A 20,000-nucleotide genomic window follows, 5' to 3' on the forward strand; every position below is an offset into this window, starting at 1 on the left:
GTGGAGAGACAGCGAAGAGTTAGCGGACAGACTCTAATTACCCATCACAGTAAAGTTTAGAGCCTGTCTCATCCCGCTGCTGCTCACAGGACACAGTCCGGCTTTACTGAGAGCAGAAACACACACACACACACACCGCAGCCTTCAGAGCTACGGTCCAGTCTTCAGACTGAACCCAGTCCTGTTCCTCTCCTCAGGGTCTCTCAGGGTCTCTCAGGGTCTTTCAGGAGAGTATTTCTACACCTGCTCTCTGTCTTCAGATCAGTGAGTTGTTTTGGGCTGCTGTGTGCATTTTAGCACATGGCTTTGTTTGTGTTTTGCCCTTGGCTCCGCCCCAGCCCTACCCAGTCATTAGTGTTCCCGCTGGTGTCTCCTTTGTAGCCCTGTCCTTTTGTTATCCACTCCAGGTGTACTGTGTCCTGCCTGTGTATCTGTAGTCCCTTTCCACGTCTGGGGCGTGTTTGTGTTCCAGCCCGTTGTTTCCTGTCTGTTAAGAGTTTAGTTTTTATCCCGACTTTTTTTTGTGACTAATGCTTTACGGGATAGACCATATACTTATCTTTATAGTGCGGGTTCCACACCATTTCACAATGCTGTGGGATAATACAAGCATCTTAATACTCAAGATGCTTCAATCCATACTTATAGTTTTAGTGTGACGGTGTGGTTTCTGAATCGCTGACTGAAACATGCAAAGGAGCGTTAGTGCGAGAGTTCACAGGAACGGTAAACCTCCAGTAATCCTTGTTAATGAACAAGTGAACGGGGTTACTGCACCACTGCTCCCTCTGAACGCTTTATGGTGGTGTGTTGATGGGGGTGTGTTGATGGGGGGGTGTATACTCTGACTGTAAGGGCTGTTATCTACTGCTGTGTGATAACAGCACTTGTTTATATCATGTTTACAGCAGGTCTGACTGTAAGAGGCACGAGCTGTCTGAGTGTAAGCAGACAGCGTGTACCGTCGGCCACCAGCAGGGGGCCTGGCCAGCACAGTAGGACAGCTGGTGGAGCTGGAGCAAAGAACTCCAAGCCCCAGAATCCCAAGCGGTAATCAACGCTGACCAGACCCACCTGTGTGGCAGGTTAGAAATACACCCAGCCAAACACACTCCCCGTCACACCTTCGTAGAGGGGCGAACAGTAACAGTGGGTCTAAGTTGTGAACAGTCAGAAAAAAAAGCAAAAGCTAAAAAGAAAGAGTTTGTTGTGATCAGCTGAACAGAAAGGATTTGTTGTGATCAGCTGAACAGAAAGAGTTTGTTGTGATCAGTGGTGAAAAAGAAAATAGTTTCCTGCCCTTTTTTCTACATAGCCTGTAGTTTTAATACTGACGCCTCTCACAGCTGTGGTGGTGCAGTGCAAACGCACTGGGCTCCAATTATCAGGGTTGAGAGTTTGAGCCCCACCACAGTCTCACCAAGCATCTATAACACGCACCATAAAATAATACCCCCAAAAAAGGGGTGGTATAAATAAATAAATAAATGAACTGTACTTTAGTCCAAACCCCACACCACACCCTAACACTGAGTGTGTGCTGCCGTCCTGCTGAGGCTTACACTCGTAATTTAATGCCGTTCTTTTGGGAAAACTCATAGAATATAAACCGTTAACACGTCTGCTAGACAGCTGTCAGAAACTGCGCATGGAGACACTGCACAGAATCCTCGTATCTCCAAAACAGCAGCCCCACAAGAGGGGAAAAACCTTCTGAAAAAGAATTTAATCCAGGTCATGTTGGAGAATTTCTATTGGTCCGTTTATCATGAAATTCTGATACAGGATGAAGAACAACTGCCAGATTCAGAAAAGTGAGAAAAGCAGGAATGGAGATACGAGGTTCTGCACCACAGTGACAATGCCTTTGTGCACGGCTGGTGTATTATAACGGGGGGAGCAGGTGGTTTTTGAAGCAGTTTTTTGCCGACCTCGAGTTTTCATCATGACGTCGTCTCAGTACGACTCGCTTCTACAGTCAGGGGAAATGAATGGATCAGAACTTCATCATTACTGTAACCTGCTGAGTGTGTGGGCGTGGTGTGTGGGGGTCGTACCGCTGACTATGTTGAGTATGAGGGTGAGTATGGGGCCGCTGGACGGAGCGTTGGGCACAAACATGGTGAAGTTGCCCACAGGCACCTGTAAAGGACTTTCATTCAGTACAGGAGTGTAGCTCAGCAGATCCTCCAGCGTTATTATCCCACCTGTGCACACACACACACACACACACACACACACACACACACACACACACACGTGTCTGAATACTTGCTGAGCCACAGTCTGAGCTGTTGATCATTACCATCTGTTATCTTATCAACATCTGTGGAGTGGACTCAAAAACTCACAAGCACTCAAGATAAACGGGGCTTTTTTTATCTAAGAGGGTTCTCTGTGAGGGTTCTCTGTGAGGGTTCTCTGTGAGGGTTCTCTTCAGTGACCTTCAGTTCCACTCTGTGTGTATATCGCTCTCTGTGAAGAGGAAAGGAACCTTACTTGCATTCCTGATTTCATTCACAAGGTTCTCTGCGATGGAGCCGCTGTAGAACGCGTCTGGCCCCTTGTCCGCGATCTCTTGGTAAGTGTTGGCCAGTTTGGGGAAGGTGATGGTGTCGTTCTCCTTTAAGATGGATCCGTTTTTATTGCAGAACACAGAACTAAAAACAGAACAGCAGAACCCAAACTCAGCCGTCAGCAGTTCAGAACACTTGTTCTTCATTTGGGAGCCCTGACCGATGTTCTGGATATAGTTTTTTTTAAATGATCAGTGTAGTATTTTCTGTTGGATGGTTTTGTTTGTTTGTTTGTTTGTTTGTTTATTAAATATGAGAGAGGTCTAGTGTTTGATTATTGCTTTGTAGAGAGAGGTCTCGGGTTCACATTTCGGACGAGCCCCCAGTTCTCTATAACCCTAGGCCAGTTTGTAACACAGACACCTGCTAATCTGCTAATCTGCTAATCTGCTAAATCTGCTAATGGAGTTTTTAAGGCTTGAACTCAGGGTGGGACTGTTTTCACTGCAGGTGCAAAAATAGCTTTTATAAAATTGTTCATCCCCATTCAGAGCAGTGAAACTGTGCCTGGGAGGTGATGATGATGATGATGATGATGATGATGATGATCTTCTCACCACAGGGTCTTGTCATTGTAGATGGTGTTCTGGTTGTTGTAGATGGCGCTTGCCAGCGCACTGCCCACCGGGAAGCCCTCACGTGCCATCTTTATACTGGGCAGGAACAGCTCTCTCCAGGGCAGCTTACCGTGACGTTGATGAGCCAGTTCATAACCCCGGATTTCACCTGGAACAGCGATGGCCAGTCCACCTACACACACCCACCACACACACACCAGCACCAGACCAGTATAAACCAATATAAACCAGTATATATTGTGATATAAACAGTGTTGTGCTGGTCAACTTCAAAGGCTGACTACACACTTCCCCAGCAGTTTGTACAGAAGTCTATAGTTACTGAGTAATGCAGCTGGGTGTGTAATAAACCTTGAGTGTTCGGGAGTTAACTGGATTTCCTGAGTCACTCTGACTGTATGTCTGTTATCTCCTCCTCCTCATACTAACGACCCTCATAAACCCCACACTGATCACTGTCCAGCCTGTGAAAGAGCAGCCGCTGGGCTGGAGCGGAGGAGTGAGTTCTGTCTCACAGGTAAAAGAAGGGGAGGATCTCCTGGTGTTTAGAGCATGTTTAGGAAGGTGCTGCTGGTCTTTGGATGAGAAAAATTAACCATTAAAAAACAGTAAAGATGTTTTTTTTACTGTTGGAAATGTAATTGAGTAACAATTTCATACCTTTTCTGGAAAGTTCCGTACTGTTCATGAACATGTCTTTAGAGGCGTTGGAGGGGGCTGTCTCACGAGCATCAATGGTCTCCACTCGACCTGATCAACAAACACAGCACCATCACACACTCTGCTGCCCCCTAAACCCACCCACACCCTGCCCTACGCCCCCCTAATGAAGACGCAGGAGTGCAGGTGTGTGTTTACAGAAATTATTTGGGGGAAATATCATTGTTAGCTACTTTAGCTTCGTAGCTCCGGTGTAAAACGAAGAAGTAGTGAACACGGCTCAGCCGGAGTCGGACGGACTCTGGGTTAAACTCTGCTTCTTTCTGAGACGAGCTTTTAGACGAGCTCTTTTATTCATATAGATACACAACTCTTACCTTGATACATATTTAAAACATATTTAAATGAGTCATGTATTAATTAATTGTTTATTCATGTATAAAATATTGTATGTATGGCTCTGTATGTATTTTTTTTTTTTTTTATAAACACTCCTTCAATCAACCATCATCTCGCTGTTCTCACTGCCAGGTTGGAGCCTGTAGTTTATTAGTATTTCTGTCCTTTATCTTGATTCAGTAAGGACCCGTTTGGGTGTCCTCAGGTTTGAAGTGAACCGGCTTTTCTCCAGACTGATCTCATACTGGTTCACTCTGAACACACCTGAACTCTGAGATGGTCACCTCTGGGTCAGGGCGTGTGTACCTGTGGTGGCATTATAGATGGTGAGGAAGAGACCCCCCCCGATGCCCATACTGTGGGCGTTCATCAGTCCCACACACAGCAGCCCCGCTATTGTTGCGTCCACAGCAGAACCTCCCTTCTGGAGAACATCCCTGGAGAAAGCACACACAGATAAACACACCTCACGTAGAACCACTGAACACCACTGTCCAACATAATACACACGTAAAGGTGCTTACGTACGGCCCCTCAGTTCATTCAGAGAACCGCAGAGCAGTGAATTGTTATTAATTGCAGAAGTTTGTGTAATAATCACAATTAATCGCATTATTTACTGTGGTTCATCACAATCGTGTGTGTGTGTGTTGAGGTAGTCTCTGACCTGCTGATGTCGGAGCATGGTCCAGCGTCCGCAGCCACTGCTGCCCGTGTGTATGAGGCCTGGGAGATGGGGGTGGGCTTCCTGACCCCAAAGAAAACACCCACAAACGTTCCCACCGCGGCCAGCAGCAGCACCAGCAGCCCCACAACCACCGACTTCTGCACCATCCTGATAACACAGTGGAGAGCTGCACACACACACACACACACACACACTTACCGGCCACTTTATTAGAAACACCTACCTTCTCCTTCCACTCTCTGGCCACTTTATTAAAAACAGAAGTATAAACAGATGATCTACAGTCTCTACCTGAACACCAGCAAGGTGGAGCTCCAGGTGAGGTGGTTCTAATGAAGTGGCAGAAAAGAACACAGAGGAACATTTTAATAGACACAGAACCCTCAGTGGAACAGCAGAACCGCAGGTTCTGTTCAGTGTCTGTGTTCAACCAAATGTTCACAATGTCTCCTCTCACACAGCCGTGATATTCACACACACACACACTGACCACACAGCACACAGAGAGCTGCGCAGTGATGAAGACGGAACAGAACCAGGATTCCTCACAGCGATCAGCTCAGACTCGACTCTAATCTAATCTGATCACTCACTGATCACTGATCACCTGCATATCAATATATATTGTTCCACACTAAATGCTCATTCAAAACACTCAAATGCTAATTCTTAATGCTAATTCACAGTAATAATTAATAATAGATACTGAATCACTCACAGCAGTTCATGAAAAAGTCGTAATCCACACTGAACTGTGCTCAATAAACACTGAAGATTTCTCCGCGGATATTTAGGAATATTTCATGCTGAATAATTCAGAATAGATACTGGATAATTCACACTGGATATTGAATATACATAGTATATTATTAAACAATCCATCCTGGATACAGAATAATTAATAGTATTCATTCACAGTATCGTAGAATCATTTACAGTAGATGCTCAATAATTCATGCTGGATTCTGAGTAATTCATAGTTTATGCTGGAAACTGATTATATTTTTAATCTTTTTAAACAATCAAACTCATGAGGAGATAAATCTGCTCCTTCAGAGCAGGGCTTATACATCTTTGCAGTCTGTGTGTGTGTGTGTGTGTGTGTGTGTGTGTGTGTGTGTGGGAGCAAGCTACAGCCAAACTGAATTAAAGCCCACCACACAAGAGACCACATTTTCTCACACTGAGAGACGGAGTGTGTTCTGCCTTCAAACCACAATCTCCACAGTAACCTGCAGCTGTGAGTGTGTGTGTGTGTGTGTGTGTGTGTGTGTTCAGCGTACACACTCTGTACAGGTTCTACACACTAAAGAACACCAGGGTCTAGATCGGGAGCGCTTGTTTATTGTAACCCTGTCCTTGTTTACGGCGGTTTTCAGAAAGCGAGGGCATTGTCCTACCTGGAGTCCTCTCAGGCCTCTGACTGGGTTCCGGAACCTTCTCCCTCCTGCAGAGGCTTCAGAGTGGCGCAGTGCTGATAAGCTGCTCCACCTGTTACAGTCACAAACTTTCAAACTTTAACCAAAACAATAAAGCAAATCCGTCGGGTTTTTATGACTCTCTCAGGAGGACGGGCCTCGCATCCGTGACCAGCTCTGCTTACTAAGTTACCTCCACTGCAGGAGTTAGACCTCCCTGAGGGCTGGAGCTCCCACCTCCACTCCAGTTTATCAGTCAGACCCAGTTCAGTCATTAACTCTCAGCTCCGGATTCCTCACACCAGTCAATCGAACACATTTAGCTACTTTAATCTGCACCCATTGCTGACACAGATGTGCAAATGCACACACACACAGCTTGTCTAGTCCCTGTAGAGAAGAAGTACTGCCAATAGAATAGGACTCTCTGGAGCAGATCAACATCATGACCCTATTGGCTCCATGCTGCCTAATGCCAGGCGTGGGCTAGAGGGGTATAAAGCCCCCCAGAATTGAGGAGCTGTGGAGCAGTGGAGGAACTGTGTTCTCTGGAACGATGGTGGAGGAGCTCCATCCAGTACTTTTGGGATGAGTTGGGGATGATGATGTGAGGTGGAGATCATTCAACCTGTCCTCTTTAATTCTTGCTCTTGTCGTTGACTGCAATCAAATCCTCACAGCAAATCTCCTCCTCGGAAAGTTTCTTCTCCGGACAGTAGAGCAGAACCCTCCTGCCGTCTCTATGAGCCAGTGTTCATGTGTTCACCTTTAGGAGACCAAACCGCAACCCTACAGGACCCTCTGTCCTGACCCCTTCATCTACGTGGGCTGATAGTGACTGGATGTTCTGAGACGATCCACTGCGGTTCTAGATGTTCCCAGGAACTTTGAGTGTTTTTAAGGGGCTACTCTTGATCTCTGCAGCGGTTGTGATGACGTCACCACAGTAACACTGTGTTCTCTGAAGGCCAGGGTCACACAGCGTGCACTCCTCACACACTTTTCAGTCCTCACAGAGAGCAGTGGCCTGATTAAAGGGTTTAACTTCTGAACTCTCGCTGTGTTTCAGCACCTTTCACTCTTCACACAGGTGAGAGAGGGTCGAGCAAGCAGTGATTATACATTACTCTCTCTCTCTCAGAGTGACCCATTAACCCCCAGCTCCTCCCCTCTAACTCCATACCATTACATACCCACACACCCCTCTAACTCCATACCATTACATACCCACACACACCTGAACCCACACACACACACACCTGAACCCACACACACACACACCTGAACCCACACACACACACCTGAACCTACACACACACACATACACACCTGAACCTACACACACACACACATTTATTCATGGTCATTTATATATGTATAACAGTTTCATGCATTTACAGTATTTATAGTTATATAATATCATTGCATACATTTATATATGTATGATTTATAATCACATAAAGTTACATAGAGTTGTATAGTTCTATATCGCTATACTTAGTTTGAATAAAGTTATACATAAATAGTTATATATAACTTATTAAGTTATAAGTTATTTTAGCAATAGATACAAATAGTTACATAGTTATACATATTTATGCATATCTGTGTAAAGTTATTTAGTTATTTAAAGGTAAAAAAGGTAAAGGTGCACGTATTTGTCACTGTACAGTGAAATGTGTCCTCTGCATTTAACCCATCTGTGGTAGTGAACACACACACACACACACACACTAGTGAACTAGGACTAACCCCCTCTCTTTTTGCCTTATCCGAGTAAATGGCCACCCAGCCCGACCTGCTGAAAGACTGACCGCTGAGGTCCCCTCTACCTGCGTCAGACCAGCTGCCACCTACCGGTCCAACCAGCAGGCCCCCCACCCACCACCACCCATAGCAGACCAGTGGCCCACCCGCCTACCACTGCTACCTGTTTAGTGACCATGTTAAAGCCATTATTAACTATCTGTTATACCTGGTTTGGTCATTTTTATCATTAATGTTTAAATAGTTCTGACCAGAGGAGGACGGGTCGGGTCCCCCTTGTGAGTCTTGGTTCCTCCCAAGGTTTCTTCCTCCAGCTCTGAGGGAGGGTCTCCTTGCCACTGTCGCTGTTGGGGCTCACTGGGGTCTTTGATCCATCATGTCTTACGTTATTTTCTTCTTTCTTCTTTGTTTCTGTCTTTTATTAATCACTAATTATGTAAAGCTGATTTGTGACAACAGTTATAAAAAGCTCTGGATGAGCTGTTTCCAGTTCAGGAGCGCAGTTTTCCCGTCTGGGTGGGAATGCTGGTACAGATTATCAGTGGGAGCGCGCTCTGTTCTGAGCTCCAGTGGGAGATGGAGATGGTGGTCTGAGGCCGGCGGTCTCGGGTGTTACTTTGTGTTGGATAGTGCCGGGACGAGGCCAGGGCAGAGGGAGGAGTGAGACATGTTCCCATAACCACGGACAAGTTCACAGTGACGGTGCTGCTGGATGTGGACTCCCGACTGTGAACAGAGGCAGATGGTCGTTTGTGCACAATGTCCAGTCCCTAGTCCAGTCCTGTGTAGTCTCCTGTCCAGTCTCTGATTTTGTGTCCAGTGTCCAGCCTCCTGTCCAGTCTTTGTCCATGCCCAATGTTCAGTCTCCTGTTGCATCTCTGGTCCAGTCCTGTGTCCAGTCTCCTGGTTCTGCTCTTGTCTTTCCCCCAGTTCAGTTTCCTGTCTGTATCCTGGTTCCATCTCCTGTCTGTTCCCCTGTTTGTTAGCCCTGTTTTTGCCGGCTCCAGGGGGGTTTGGATTTATGCGCCCCCAGGAGTTGTGCAAGTCCAGTCAAGTCAAGTCAAGTGGGTTTTATTGTCATTTCAGCTCCATACAGAGAACACAGTGAAACCAAACAACGTTCCTCCAGGACCATGGTGCAACACAGACACAGTGCATACACAACACAAGTGCAGACAGACAACACAACACAGTACAGACAACACAACACAGACAGACAGAGGATAATAAATAATTGGGGGTAGTGTGCAAATTCTGCAGTGTGTAATAAATATTGAGTCCAGTGAGGTAGTAAGTTATTAGTGCAAATGCTTTGTGCAAAAAAAAAAAAAAAAAAAGTTTAAACACGACTTATTTCTCAAACAAAATCCCAGTTTCAGCTTCGGGTTCTTCAGCAGGGGCCAGAACATGAGGCTGACATGAGAAAGATCTGATACTGAACCAGGAGCACCTCTTCCTCCAGGATTTTGTTCCAACTGTTTAATCTTTCTTGGCTTGAATGTTCTGTCTCTAGTACAATTGCATTAATTACATATTACAAACCCAGTCATTACGCCATGACTAAAGTCATAATATATATGACTATATACACACTGTGTGCAGAATTATTAGGCAAATGAGTATTTTGATCACATCATCCTTTTTATACATGTTGTCCTACTCCAAGCTCTATAGGCTTGAAAGCCAACTACTAATCAAGTAAATCAGGTGATGTGCATCTCTGTAATGAGAAGGGGTGTGGTCTAATGACATCAACACCCTATATAAGGTGTGCTTAATTATTAGGCAACTTCCTTTCCTTTGGCAAAATGGGTCAGAAGAGAGATTTGACGGACTCTGAAAAGTCAAACATTGTGAGATGTCTTGCAGAGGGATGCAGCAGTCTTGAAATTCCCAAACTTTTGAAGCGTGATCACCGAACAATCAAGCGTTTCATGGCAAATAGCCAACAGGGTCGCAAGAAACGTGTTGGAAAAAAAGGCGCAAAATAACTGCCCATGAACTGAGGAAAATCAAGCGTGGCGCTGCCAAGATGCCATTTGCCACCAGTTTTGCCATATTTCAGAGCTGCAACGTTACTGGAGTATCAGAAAGCACAAGGTGTGGGATACTCAGGGACAAAAACGACCACCTTTGAACAAGAAACATCAGATAAAACGTCCAGACTGGGCCAAGAAATATCTTCAGACTGATTTAAGGTTTTATGGACTGATGAAATGCGAGTGACTCTTGATGGGCCAGATGGACGGGCCCGAGGCTGGATCAGTAAAGGGCAGAGAGCTCCACTCCACAGACGCCAGCAAGGTGGAGGTGGGGTACTGGTATGGGCTGGTATTATTAAAGATGAACTTGTGGGACCTTTTCGGGTTGAAGATAGAGTGAAGCTCAACTCCCAGACCTACTGCCAGTTTCTGGAAGAGACCTTCTTCAAGCAGTGCTACAGAAAGAAGTTGGTATCGTTCAAGAAGAACCATGATTTAATGCAGGACAATGCTCCATCACATGCATCCAAATACTCCACAGCGTGGCTGGCCAGTAAGGGTCTAAAAGAAGAGAAAATGATGACATGGCCCCCTCGTTCACCTGATCTGAACCCCATAGAGAACCTGTGGTCCCTCATGAAATGTGAGATCTACAGGGAGGGAAAACAGTCCACCTCTCTGAACAGTGTCTGGGAGGCTGTGGTCTCTGCTGCACGCAATGCTGATCAGAAACAGATCAAGCAACTGACAGAATCTCTGGATGGAAGGCTTTTGAGTGTCATGGTAAAGAAAGGTGGCTTTATTGATCACTGATTTGTTTGTGGTTTTGTTTTTGAATGTCAGAAATGTTTATTTCTAAATGTTGTTATATTTGTTCTTTATTAAGTTGCCTAATAATTCTGCACAGTTATGGTTACCTGCACAAACAGATATCCTCCTAAGATAGCCAAAGCTAAAAAAAACCACTCCAACTTCCAAAAATATTAAGCTTTGAGATTTCTGAGTCTTTTGGGTTGATTGAGAACATAGTTGTTATTCAATAATAAAAAGAATCCTCTCAAATACAACTTGCCTAATAATTCTGCACACACTGTAATTAATGAAAATAAACTATTCTGAACCTTCTACTGCTGTCTTACTCTCACTGTTCTAACTGTCCCAGTATTCTTGCTCTCAGTAATATATAATATTGTAATCATAATTCAAATTAAAATATATAAATACACAGAAAGCATTTATACATATATATATATATAGAGAGAGAGAGAGAGAGAGAGAGAGTTCTTACTGCTGTTATTACAGTAAAATTATTTTTTATGAGAACTCTGACGTCTCTATAAAAACGTTTCATCTTTTAATTACATATTTATAATACTATTTGTTTTTTATTATATACTATATATACTTATTTATTTATTTATGTATAAGTAGGTGTTGCCCTCCAGATCTCTGTTATTAAACACACGTGGGGGAATAGTGCGATCTGATTGGCCAGCCTGCAGTAGTTATTGTTATTTTTTTCCCACACACGTTCGGGCGAACCCCACCCATATTGCGCTGGGATTGGCTACTAAGGTCCATCCTCCTGTGCTATGATTGGCTGGGAGTTTGTAAAAGGCGGGTTAATCGGCAGTGTGAACTACTGGCCAATCGCAGTGCAGGAGGGCGTGGTGTCCCGAAATACGGTGGGAAAGGAAACGACGCCACTCAGTCGTGAGTTGTAGCCAAACAGAGAGAGAGAGAGAGAGAGAGAGAGAGAGAGAGCAGCACTGCCTCTGTACTCCACCTGCTCTAAATCCTCCATCCACACACATGAACACCCTGCAAACAGCAGCAGCGACAGCCATGCATCGCGAGCGCGCACCGAGCTCGTGCACGCCCCCGTCCACTTCAGCACTACTTTATTAGTGTAGCTGGGTCTGATCTCTTAGCTGGGTCTGATCTCTGCCGGATTTCGGACATGGGCTCCAAGCTGAGCAGGCAGAGCAGCCTGGACGGAGAAGCGGCACTCTTCAGGAGGTCACGCCCGCACCGAGGCTCCGGAGACGCGCAGAGGAGCGAGGCTGGAGGAGCTGGAGGAGCTGGAGGAGCTGGAGGAACCGGCGGAGAGTTCTTGTTCTCCTCCTTAATGCTGAGGTCCGAGAAGCTCCCCGGGGTCCTGCGCAGGTCCAGTCCGAGCCCATACCAGAGGAGGGTCGCGTGGGTCCGGCAGATCCAGAAGCTGCTGAAGGAGCAGAGAGTGGAGGAGGCTGCAGATGCGCTCAGACTGCTCAGGAAGGTAAAGAAGAGCCAGTGGAGCAGCAGGACCCTCACTCAGCTAGCCAGTTCACTTTAAGGGGAAGTTCATCAGCTCATTAAAAGTGTCTGCATAGTTCAGTGTTTAAGAGGAGCTCAGTCAGGGGAGGGTGGGGGGTGTTGGGGGTTTGGGGGTGTTGGGGGATTTGGGGTTCGATGTGAATCTGAGCTTCACTGTAGAGAAACTGACCCACTCTGATCTCTGTACAGTGGAGGTGAATGGAAGCAGGCGTCTGTCGCCATGACTACAACACAGATACAGCCCATAATTTATCTCCTATCTAAACCCACCAGTGCAGCTACACGAGTCTTCTGAGTTTTATATGGAATGATGATGATGATGATGATGATGATGGAGGTAAAATAGTGAATAGAGAATCTGAACTAATCCAGTTTTCTTTAGGGACTACTTTCTGTAGCTGCACTACACCCTGCAGCATGTATCCCTCCACCATTTTAATGATCTGATTTTAAAAGCAGGTTCTAGAGCCGAACTCTTCTCAGAACTCTGGTAGAACCGTGTCTCAGGCATCAGGCAGCGTCTTCATCACCATTAGGTGAAGAACTTTCTGTGAGGAGCTTTTATTAGAGCTTCAGACGTCTGCTTCCCTTCACCTCCACTGTAGAACCACAGCTCTGACTGGGGGAGCTTATCTAGAACCTCCACTGTAGAACCACAGCTCTGACTGGGGGAGCTTATCTAGAACCACCACTGTAGAACCACAGCTCTGACTGGAGGAGCGTATCTAGAACCTCCACTGTAGAACTCCAGCTCTGACTGGGGAGCTTATCTAGAACCTCCACTGTAGAACCACAGCTCTGACTGGGGGAGCTTATCTGGAACGAGCGTTTCACCCCAAACCCCCCAGCTGGATAAATTAAGCCCAAAGTCAGAACTGACAGACAGACAGAAATGTAACCGGGCCTCTGTTTCTGTTTATGTTTGTGTTTGTGTTTATGTTTGTGTTTATGTTTGTGTTTGTGTATAAACTGCATTAGTATCTGTATTATTATTATCTGAGCCTCTGTCCTACATGTTTTGGTGATTTTGGTAATCAGCTCATTATTAAACCCTTCCTGAGTTGGATCAGCAGAAAACACTCACATTCAGATGGGAGCTCCAGCAGTTGGATTAGGAACTCATGTCCGGTGTTAGCAGAGCTAATGGGCATTTCTGAGGATATTAGTTATATTTCTGGGCTTTAGTTATCTGGCTGAGAGACCCAACTTTGTAAAATGTCAGCAAGCCTGAATCACCTCTAAAGGATTTGGGGGAATGAAGACCCCTGTTTAAGAACAGGGCCCATTGACTGTAAATATAAAGTGGTGCCGTGACCCAAGCAGACCCTCGTAATTCTTTTACAGAATGTAAAATCATGTCACATCATTTCAAACCTGATTTGATCAGTAATGGTGTTATTAGACATTGGAAAATGCATAAATATTTAAAAAAAGTCATTTTAATAATTGTATTTCAAATAAAAACATAGAAGAAATGAATGAAATTAAAATAAACAAATATAAAAATAATACTTGAATGAAAATGTTTAGATAAATAAACTTTTAGATTTTAAGAAACATTTCATTTTCAAAAAATAAATATTTTATGTAAAAAAGAATGAAAGAATGAATAAATGATAAATGAATAAATTAAAGTTCTGAAACTGAAGCTGCTGATTTTCCACCGTCAGATCTCAGCTGAAGCACTTTTACACCTGTAGAGTCTGGAGAACGTTTTCATAGCAGGTGGATCCGCTCCCTGGGAACTATTTACAGAAGCTGTGTGTGTGTGTGTGAGTGTGTGTGTGTGTGTGTGAGTGTGTGTGTGTCTGCAGGACACTGATCAGGGTTCCCCTATAGGGCTAGGCCCTGGAAACCTAAAATAGTCCTCCCTGTAGCTTCTTCCTTTACAAGTACTGTTTCCTAAACAGTACTTACAGTAATCTACTGCTCTACAGTAATCTACTGCTCTACAGTAATCTACTACTCTACAATAATCTACTGCTCTACAGTAATCTACTACTCTACAGTAATTTACTGTTCTACAGTAATATATTACTCTATAGTAATCTACTGCTCTACAGTAATCTATTACTCTACAATAATCTACTGCTCTACAGTAATCTACTGCTCTACAGTAATCTACTACTCTACAGTAATCTATTACTCTACAATAATCTACTGCTCTACAGTAATCTACTACTCTACAGTAATTTACTGTTCTACAGTAATATATTACTCTATAGTAATCTACTGCTCTACAGTAATCTACTACTCTACAGTAATCTACTGCTCTACAGTAATCTATTACTCTATAATAATCTACTGCTCTACAGTAATCTATTACTCTACAGTAATCTACTGCTCTACAGTAATTTACTGTTCTACAGTAATCTGTTACTCTACAGTAATCTACTGTTCTACAGTAATCTACTACTCTACAGTAATCTACTGCTCTACAGTAATCTATTACTCTATAGTAATCTACTGCTCTACAGTAATCTATTACTCTACAGTAATCTACTGCTCTACAGTAATTTACTGTTCTACAGTAATCTATTACTCTATAGTAATCTACTGCTCTACAGTAATCTATTACTCTACAGTAATCTACTACTCTAAAGTAATCTACTGCTCTACAGTAATCTACTGCTCTACAGTAATCTAATACTCTACAGTAATCTACTACTCTATAGTAATCTACTGTTCTACAGTAATCTATTACTCTACAATAATCTACTGCTCTACAGTAATCTACTGCTCTACAGTAATTTACTGTTCTACAGTAATCTATTACTCTACAGTAATCTACTGCTCTACAGTAATCTATTACTCTATAGTAATCTACTACTGTACAGTAATCTACTACTCTATAGTAATCTACTGTTCTACAGTAATCTATTACTCTACAGTAATCTACTACTCTACAGTAATCTACTGCTCTACAGTAATCTACTGTTCTACAGTAATCTAATACTCTACAGTAATCTACTACTCTATAGTAATCTACTGTTCTACAGTAATCTATTACTCTACAGTAATCTACTGTTCTACAGTAATCTACTGTTCTACAGTAATCTACTACTCTACAGTAATCTACTGTTCTACAGTAATCTATTACTCTACAGTAATCTACTGCTCTACAGTAATCTATTACTCTACAGTAATCTACTACTGTACAGTAATCTACTACTCTATAGTAATCTACTGTTCTACAGTAATCTATTACTCTACAGTAATCTACTGCTCTACAGTAATCTACTGTTCTACAGTAATCTACTACTCTACAGTAATCTACTGCTCTACAGTAATCTACTGTTCTACAGTAATCTATTACTCTACAGTAATCTACTGTTCTACAGTAATCTAATACTCTACAGTAATCTACTACTCTATAGTAATCTACTGTTCTACAGTAATCTACTACTCTACAGTAATCTACTGCTCTACAGTAATCTACTGTTCTACAGTAATCTACTGCTCTACAGTAATCTATTACTCTACAGTAATCTACTGTTCTATAGTAATCTACTGCTCTACAGTAATCTATTACTCTACAGTAATCTACTGCTCTATAGTAATCTACTGTTCTACAGTAATCTATTACTCTACAGTAATCTACTGCTCTACAGTAATCTACTGCTCTACAGTAATCTATTACTCTACAGTAATCTACTGCTCTACAGTAATCTACTGCTCTACAGTAATCTATTACTCTACAGTAATCTACTGCTCTACAGTAATCTACTGCTCTACAGTAATCTATTACTCTACAGTAATCTACTGCTCTATAGTAATCTACTGTTCTACAGTAATCTATTACTCTACAGTAATCTACTGCTCTATAGTAATCTACTGTTCTACAGTAATCTATTACTCTACAGTAATCTATTACTCTACAGTAATCTACTGTTCTATAGTAATCTACTGCTCTACAGTAATCTATTACTCTACAGTAATCTACTGCTCTATAGTAATCTATTACTCTACAGTAATCTACTGCTCTACAGTAATCTATTACTCTACAGTAATCTACTGCTCTACAGTAATCTACTGCTCTACAGTAATCTATTACTCTACAGTAATCTACTGCTCTACAGTAATCTACTGCTCTACAGTAATCTATTACTCTACAGTAATCTACTGCTCTATAGTAATCTACTGTTCTACAGTAATCTATTACTCTACAGTAATCTACTGCTCTATAGTAATCTACTGTTCTACAGTAATCTATTACTCTACAGTAATCTACTGCTCTATAGTAATGTACTGCTCCCCACCCAGCAGTTTAGCCCCACCAAGTCATATAGAGTGTTTTGGTTCTAACTGCTTTCTGAATAAGGCTCAGGAGGAGTACGCTGTAGGAGGAGCTCGGAGGAGCACAGAAGAGATATGTGGGAAATGGGTTCTTTAATAAATCCAGGTTCTCCTGCTCCCAAGGTGAATCTAACAGCTTCATTCCACTATATTCAGACAAGCAGCCTGAGAGCATAATATTATCCCTCACTGGATCCCGAAGGAGCCGTTAAGAGGGCTGGATAATGAGCAGAGAGGATGAAGATCAATCAGAAAAAAGAAAATACAGGATATTGGGCTCTTTAAAGCTGGATACATGTGTGAGATTAAACCCTGCCACATGTCTGGAGAGGGTAATGGGGAAGGGGAGGATGATGGTGATGGTCATAGTGAGGGTGATAGGGATGGTCATGGGAAGGTGAGGGAGATGGGCAGGGTGATGATGATAGTGATGGTAAAGGGGTGGTGATAAGAGTGATTGATTGTAAAGGTGATGGGCATGGAGATGTGCTGGGGTGGGGGTAGTCATGTGGATGTGAGGGTGATGGTGATAGTGAGTGTGAAGGTGATAGTGATGGTGAGGGTGATGAGATGGTGATGGTAATAGTGAGTGTGATGGAATGGTGATGGTGATAGTGAGAGTGATGGGATGGTGATGGTGATAGTGAGGGTGAGGGTGATGGTGATAGTGTGTGTGATGGTGATAGTGATGGTGAGGGTGATGGGATGGTGAGGGTGATGGTGATAGTGTTTGTGATGGTGATAGTGAGGGTGATGGGATGGTGATGGTGATAGTGTGTGTGATGGTGATAGTGATAGTGAGGGTGATGGTGAGGGTGAGGGTGATGGTGATAGTGTGTGTGATGGTGATAGTGATGGTGAGGGTGATGGGATGGTGATAGTGAGTGTGATAGGATGGGGATGGTGATAGTGAGGGTGATGGGATGGTGAGGGTGATGGTGATGGGATGGTGATTGGAGTGATACTAATTTTAGTTTGGGATGGTGATGACCATGGGGATAAAGGTGGTAAGGCTGAAGGCTACAGTGATGATGATGATGCAGGCTGGTTTGGGCTGGTACAGGCTGAGCTCTGAGCTCTAGTGAGTGAATAAGCCTCAGCTCCACTGCCTAAAGCCTCTAAAGGGATTTCCCCAAAGCCCCAAAGCTCCAAAGCCCCGTGCTCCAGCTAGTGCTGGCCTGTAACAGGGTTTACAGTCATGGGGGGATTCTCTGGACACACACCGTGCTTCACCCACCACGTTTATAAACATCACTGAGAATTAGATATTCCACTACCATTCACTTCAGATTTATTTGAATGGATTTCTACAGCAGTCCATTTACAGGCCTAATCCAGCAATGCAGCCTGAGTCTGAGAGAGAGAGCTCTGAGGAGAACCAGGGCTCAAAAGGAGAACTTTCCTAATAAATCTCTGAGAGGAACCAAGACTGCTCCACTGTTTACGGTGGAACAGGAGGTTTGGGGTAGATGCTGGTGATTAAAGAACAGACTTTAGACATGCTAATTAGTCTACCTAAGCTTCCATGACCTGTTAGCTACATTAGCCTTATAGAGCCAGTGTAAAACTAAGGAAGCACCAAACTGGACTGGCTGAGTACATGTGGAGTCGGGTGGAGGTGGTGGTGGGATTTTGTCTCATGTTGATGTTTATCAGGATGCTTGGCGTTCAGAAAAAGTCTTCACAGAGCTTGAGTGATAGCGCAGGACCCCTGGGGTTACCCCCCTCCCCTCATTAATGCAGAACAGAGAGAACGGTGAGATCTTCTCAGGATCTTCATTAAACTCTCAGTTTCACAGTGAATGCCGAGATTCAGTTCAGTGATTTAATTAGCTTCAACATCTGCAGCTTAGATAAACGAAGTGAAGCTCAGACTAATAAGGCAGATCTTCGCTGAAGCCGTCTGCTGGAGAGGAGGAACCCTCTCAGTGTGCTGTTTCACACTGATTCACACTGATTCACCCTCACACTGATTCACACTGATTCACCCTCACACTGATTCACACTGATTCACACTGATACGAACTGATTTGCCCTCATGCTGATTTACACTGATTTAAACTGATTCACACTGATTCAAACTGGATGACACTGTTATATGGACTGATCTGAGATCAGCACAGTGTTGGGGTTGATGGACACGTGCTGCATGCCGACTTTGTGGATGTACAGGCGGAGGAATGCGGTGCTGCGTGCTGTAAACCACCCGCCGTACCGCTCCGGTTGGAGCCAGAAATAGTCGCATCTGTAAGAGATGGATGAAAGCGAGGCTGTTTTCTGTCAGCTGTGATCAGAGCAGGCGGCAGCTACACGGATTTCTCTTGTTCTCCCGTTCCTCGCTCCCACTAATCTCCTGCTTCTGCCTGCCTCTGTGTGTGTGTGTGTGTGTGTGTGTGTGTGTGTGTGTGTTTTGGACTCTGGGGATTAGGCCTTCACTGCCTTCTCAGCACCAACCACTCAGAAAACAAACACAGTACAGTACCTCTCTCTGCGCTCGGAGCTGAGTCCACACTGCGGTTAACAGAATCCTTTAAAGACAGAATCACATTTCCCCCACACCACACTGCCCAGTACACACCACTACACACCACTACACACACCACTACACACACCACTACACACACCACTACACACACCACTACACACACCAGTACACACACCACTACACACACCACTACACACACCAGTACACACCACTACACACCAGTACACACACCACTACACACACCAGTACACACCACTACACACACCAGTACACACCACTACACACCAGTACACACACCAGTACACACACGAGTACACACCACTACACACACCAGTACACACCACTACACACACCAGTACACACACCAGTACACACACCACTACACACACCAGTACACACCACTACACACCAGTACACACACCACTACACACCAGTACACACACCAGTACACACCACTACACACACCAGTACACACACCACTACACACACCAGTTCACACCACTACACACACCAGTACACACTACTCTACACACCACTACACACACCAGTACACACCACTACACACACCAGTACACACACCAGTACACACTACTACACACACCAGTACACACCACTACACACACCACTACACACACCAGTACACACCACTACACACCACTACACACACTAGTACACACACTAGTACACACACCAGTACACACTACTACACACACCAGTACACACCACCACACACACCAGTACACACCACTACACACACCAGTACACACCACTACACACACTAGTACACATACCAGTACACACCACTACACACACCACTACACACACCAGTACACAC

The 20,000-nt window shown here is 44.1% G+C and overlaps 2 protein-coding genes across 2 annotated transcripts in view; one reads left to right on the plus strand and one right to left on the minus strand.

The window, feature by feature from the left end:
• Positions 1 to 5,047, minus strand: part of ggt1b (gamma-glutamyltransferase 1b) — a 20,614-nt gene extending 15,567 nt beyond the window's left edge. Inside the window, exons 1-6 of the mRNA XM_072658449.1 lie at positions 4,881 to 5,047; positions 4,520 to 4,650; positions 3,815 to 3,904; positions 3,134 to 3,326; positions 2,500 to 2,660; positions 2,058 to 2,207 (exon numbers count right to left, since the gene is read on the minus strand). Of these exons, the coding sequence (XP_072514550.1) occupies positions 2,058 to 2,207; positions 2,500 to 2,660; positions 3,134 to 3,326; positions 3,815 to 3,904; positions 4,520 to 4,650; positions 4,881 to 5,047 (892 nt within the window). The remainder of the gene's footprint in view (positions 1 to 2,057; positions 2,208 to 2,499; positions 2,661 to 3,133; positions 3,327 to 3,814; positions 3,905 to 4,519; positions 4,651 to 4,880) is intronic.
• Positions 5,048 to 11,900: 6,853 nt separating this feature from the next.
• Positions 11,901 to 20,000, plus strand: part of lrrc75bb (leucine rich repeat containing 75Bb) — a 23,834-nt gene continuing 15,734 nt past the window's right edge. The window contains 1 exon segment of the mRNA XM_072658450.1: positions 11,901 to 12,346. Within this exon segment, the coding sequence (XP_072514551.1) occupies positions 12,029 to 12,346 (318 nt within the window). The 5' untranslated portion in view covers positions 11,901 to 12,028.

The sequence above is a fragment of the Salminus brasiliensis genome, chromosome 16, assembly GCF_030463535.1.
Source record: "Salminus brasiliensis chromosome 16, fSalBra1.hap2, whole genome shotgun sequence".
NCBI lineage: Eukaryota > Metazoa > Chordata > Actinopteri > Characiformes > Bryconidae > Salminus > Salminus brasiliensis.